Raw genomic sequence first — 4,724 nt, 5'->3', positions numbered from 1 at the left:
GACCCCACAAAGTGGGAATACACTGGGTTTGTTGTTGTTGTTGTTGACAAGAATTTAGATACTAATTAAAAACAATTTAGGCTTTAATCTTTGGCTTCTTCACAATCATCACACTGCAGTGGGCATGATGAGCACAATAATCACTTACACTACCCAAAACAGTCCTGCACAATCAATAATAGAGTTTAAGTTCTATGCACCGACAGTGTAAATAATTTTGTATATTAATCAGACACCTATAACATCATTTACTCATTATGCGAAAACCTATATAATAAACAGGAACAGATATCTCTATAAAATTATGACCAACATGTTATACAACTGAGTATCTTTGCCTGTGTGAGCTCGCCCATATTATCGATCTCAAGTGTGGACGAACTAGGAGGGTTGTCGAGGGTTCAATCAGAAACAACTTTACCCTCTCTAGACCCACTCGAGGGATTACACCGAGTTTGTTGTTGCTGTATGTATATAACTCGTAAGTCTTTGTTCAATTGCTATTTTTCCATCCCAAGTCGAGAAAAACACGTTATTAGTCATTATATTTAACTTATATGTACCGACACTGTAAACAAGTTTGACGAGGCCAATGCATTTTGATTGATTATAACACGTTATTTAGTTAATTAGCTCTGTTACCGTTCAAGTAACTCTGTCTGTGTGAGCTCACTCACATTGCCGGTCTCAAGAGCGGATAAACTAGGAGGGTTGTTGAGGGGTCAATCGGAAACAACCTTACCCTCCCTAGATCCACTTGAGGGATTACTCTGAGTTTGTCGTTCTTGTACGTATATAGCTCAAAAGTCTTTGTTCAAATGCTATATTTCCACCCCAAGACGAGAAAAAACATGTTTTTAGTCATTATATTCATCAACTTACATGTACTGACAGTGTAAACAAGTTCGACCAGACCAATGCATTTTAACTGATTATAATACGTTATTTAATTCACTAGCTCTGCTACCATATCGAAATTATCATCAACAATTACATATTATAAATCGTTGACGCATAAAAAATTAAATTTATCTAGTAAAAAGAATATAATATTTACCTCTTTATAACTCCATAACCATGACAACCAACAACTAAAATAGAAGCATGAAGTTTCTCCACAACATCACAAAGTACTTGCCTAGCATCACCTTCAACAACCTCAACTACAACATCATTCACCTACAAAATATTAAAAAAAAAAATCAATCAAGTAAAATTAATATTCTAATAAAAAACAAAACAAAAAACTTGAGATTTGCTCGCGTATTATTCGAAATTGCTCAATTTTATCCTTCGTTAACACTTTAAATCAATTTATAACATGTCGATTGTAGATTATTTATATTTGCCTTTGCTATTAACGAAGTCCTTGCATGAACTTCACGTGTCCAATTTCGTTAAGAAAGAAGGTTCGAATTTACCATTCAACTTTTGACTAGATCGAAAGTTTAACGGTAGATAAAGTTGCTCATTTTCAAATAGTACAAGTAGAAATACGACCCTTCCTTTTCACCAACTATTTATCAAAAGACACGTCAAAATTAATAAGCTAGCTTCCATGTGGACGAAATTTTATACCCAAAGTAAGTTGCCACATACAATCGCGCAGCCAACATTTTCATTAAAAGAGTTCAGAAGTAAATATACGAACTAGTCCAAGGGTTTCAACATCTACTACATATGCATAAAAAGTATTTTTAACCATGTAAAAATAATATAAAAGCAATATAATTTTTCATCGAAAGACATTCGGATAAACCTCCTAGAGCATAGGTATCTCCGCCTCTGGCCACGCGCCTTTTGGCGATCTTATTCAAACGCTTGGTCCAGACTTTAGTCAACTCTGATATGTATTTTGATAAACAGTTGGTGATAAGTTAGCCAGTTCGGACAAAAAACACAAAAACCTAATAATTATGAAACTTTACAAATAAGTGATATTTCAGATGTATTTTCAACCATTATCTCGAAAAACGAAAAAGATAATTACAGATTTTGCATGGCATATTTCCATAGCTTTCTCAGTAACCCTTGCAGCAATTTTCTTTAAATCACTCTCTATGGCTGAAAAAACTTCCACATTACCTGCAATTCATAAAAAAATAAAATCAATATATATATATAATACTTTTTTTTTTTAGGTTTTTTGACGTGGCAAGTGATGTAGACCAAGGACGAACACTCATTGTTTACGATATGAACTGCCAGGATATCTAATCCACCTATACGCGACGAAGAACAAGACAACAAGCGAGTGTATTTTTGTTCGGTTATCCTCCTTCATTGTGTGGTTAAACTGATTAAACGTCTAATCAAATACTATCACATAAAATAAAATGAAATTTTTTAAATAATAGTATATAGTAACATACACATACAACATATACTTTTTTTTACGTAACTATATAACACAATATAATTTTTCAATGATTGACTCCCCTAAAATACATGAACATATATGGCTAGGCCACTCCACGTACACTCAATCTCTCTATCTTTTTTCCAACTGATCAAACGTCTAATCAAATACTGTCACATAAAATAACATAAAAAATTAAAAATAATATATAGTAACACATATACATATACGACAATATAAGTTTACCTAACTATATACCACAATATAATTTTTCAATGATTGACAGCCTTAGGCCACCCCAAACACACCAAAATCTCTTATTTTTTTTCAAACGGATCAAACGTCTAATCAAATACCGTCACATAAAATAAAACCAAAAATAAAAAATAATATATAGTAACACATATACATATAACATATAATTTTTTCTTTTTATCTAACTATACAACACAACATAATATAATTTTTCACCGATTGACACCCACCCCTAGGCCACTCCAAACACACCCTCAAACCTCTCTATCTTTTTTCAAACCGATCAAACGTCTAATCAAATATTGTCACATAAAATAAAACCAAAAATAAAAAAAAATATATAGTAACACATATACAGATAACATATAATTTTTTTTTTTATCTAACTATATAACACAACACAACACAATATAATTTTTCATCGATTGACACCCACCTCTAGGCCACTCCAAACACACCCAAACCTCTCTATCTTTTTTCAAACCGATCAAACGTCTAATCAAATACTATCACATAACATGAAACGAAAAATAAAAAAAAAATATAGTAAAAACTAAAACTTACCAGGACCAGCAGCAAGTCCAATAATAGAAGCAGGAGTAGGTTTAGCATGAACTAAAACAAGTTTAAAAAGTGAATTATTATTATTATTATTATTAGAATTATAATTATAATTTTTAAAAAAATGATCCAAAGTCCATTCCAATGCATAAAAACTATGTTGATTATCTTCTATTCCAACCACCATCACTGATTTTTCTTCAGCCATTTTTTGCAATTCTTGAAATTCAATAATGAATTAAAATTCTCCTCTTATTTTTTTTTTTTATGAAATAAAAAGATGTATTTGTTTATGATATTTATATAATGAAAAAGGTAAAGTAAATAAAGAGTTTTATATTCTTCTACTTATCTTATGGAATCCAATTCAGATTGGAATAGAATAGAATTCTCTAGAATAAGATTCTAGAAAAGGACAAAGAATTTAGTCGAACGAGTATAATTTTTAATTGGAATTATGAATAAACTTTAGCATGTATTTTTAAGTGTCTGTTAAGTAATTTTTTTTTCTTTTCTAGGTAAGTGATATTTTTAATTTGGATACACACTTCAAGAAACTACACATTCCTAAATAGTAAATACTTTTTATCAACTTATCTTTTATTAATTCATTATTAATTATCTATTTATCATCATCAGACAGCGCATCTGGTGTAGTGGTATCATAGTACCCTCCCACGGTACTGACCGGGGTTCGATTCCCCGGATGCGCATTATCCTTTTTTTTAATAGTTTTTATTTATCAAAATTTTTGAAATGTCTCAGTACAAAGGTGTGAGGTAGTCGTTTTGTAGTTTTTATTGATCAAAATTTACAGAGGTGTGAGAGGTCGGCTATGAATGGCTTCATGCGGGATAGAGGTAAACTGATCAGAGGTTTGCTATGGATTACTTCATGCGGGATAGAGGTAGACCGAAGGTAATTAGAAATGACATGGAACAATTACAGTATACCAAAGATATTTCACCAAATATGAAGGTGTTGAGGACGCATAGCTTTTTTGGTATCTTTTATTGATCAAATTTTTTGAAATGTCCCAGTACAGAGGTGTGAGATAGTCGTTTTATAGTTTTTATTGATTGAAATTTTACAGAGGTGTGAGAGGTCGGCTATGAATGGTTTCATGCGGGATAGAGGTAGACTGATCAAAATTTTTGGAATGTTCCAGTATAGAGGTGTAAGAAGTTGGCTATGGATGACTTCATACGGGATAGAGGTAGATCGAAGGTGATTAGGTATGACATGGAGCAGCTACAGTTTAACGGAGGTGTGAGAGATTGACTATGGATGACTTCATGTGGGATAGGGGTAGACGGAAGGTGATTAGGCATGACATGGAGCAGCTACAGCTTAACGGAGGTGTGAGAGATTAGCTATGGATGACTTCATACGGGATAGAGGTAGATCGAAGGTGATTAAACATGACATGGAGCAGCTACAGTTTAGCGGAGGTGTGAGAGGTTGGCTATGGATGACTTCATGCGGGATAGAGGTAGATCGAAGGTAATTAGACATGATATGGAGCAGTTACAGTATATCGAAGATATGT

At 32.6% G+C, this 4,724-nt stretch overlaps 1 protein-coding gene and 1 non-coding gene across 2 annotated transcripts; one reads left to right on the top strand and one right to left on the bottom strand.

Annotated features, from left to right (window-relative positions):
• Window positions 1-60: 60 nt before the first annotated feature.
• On the bottom strand, window positions 61-3,582 carry LOC107873719 (universal stress protein PHOS34). The gene is made up of 4 exons (XM_016720657.2): window positions 3,179-3,582; window positions 1,991-2,085; window positions 1,058-1,179; window positions 61-164 (listed from the first exon to the last, which is right to left on the bottom strand). Exons 1-4 carry the CDS (start codon window positions 3,381-3,383, stop codon window positions 77-79), a joined length of 510 nt encoding a protein of 169 aa, XP_016576143.2. The 5' UTR covers window positions 3,384-3,582; the 3' UTR covers window positions 61-76.
• A 235-nt stretch (window positions 3,583-3,817) lies between these two features.
• On the top strand, window positions 3,818-3,888 carry TRNAG-CCC. Its single transcript has one exon. It is a non-coding gene; the product is annotated as a tRNA-Gly (tRNA).
• Window positions 3,889-4,724: the final 836 nt, after the last annotated feature.

This window comes from Capsicum annuum, chromosome 6, assembly GCF_002878395.1.
Source record: "Capsicum annuum cultivar UCD-10X-F1 chromosome 6, UCD10Xv1.1, whole genome shotgun sequence".
Taxonomy (NCBI): domain Eukaryota; kingdom Viridiplantae; phylum Streptophyta; class Magnoliopsida; order Solanales; family Solanaceae; genus Capsicum; species Capsicum annuum.
This window is presented reverse-complemented; position numbering and strand designations above follow the sequence as displayed.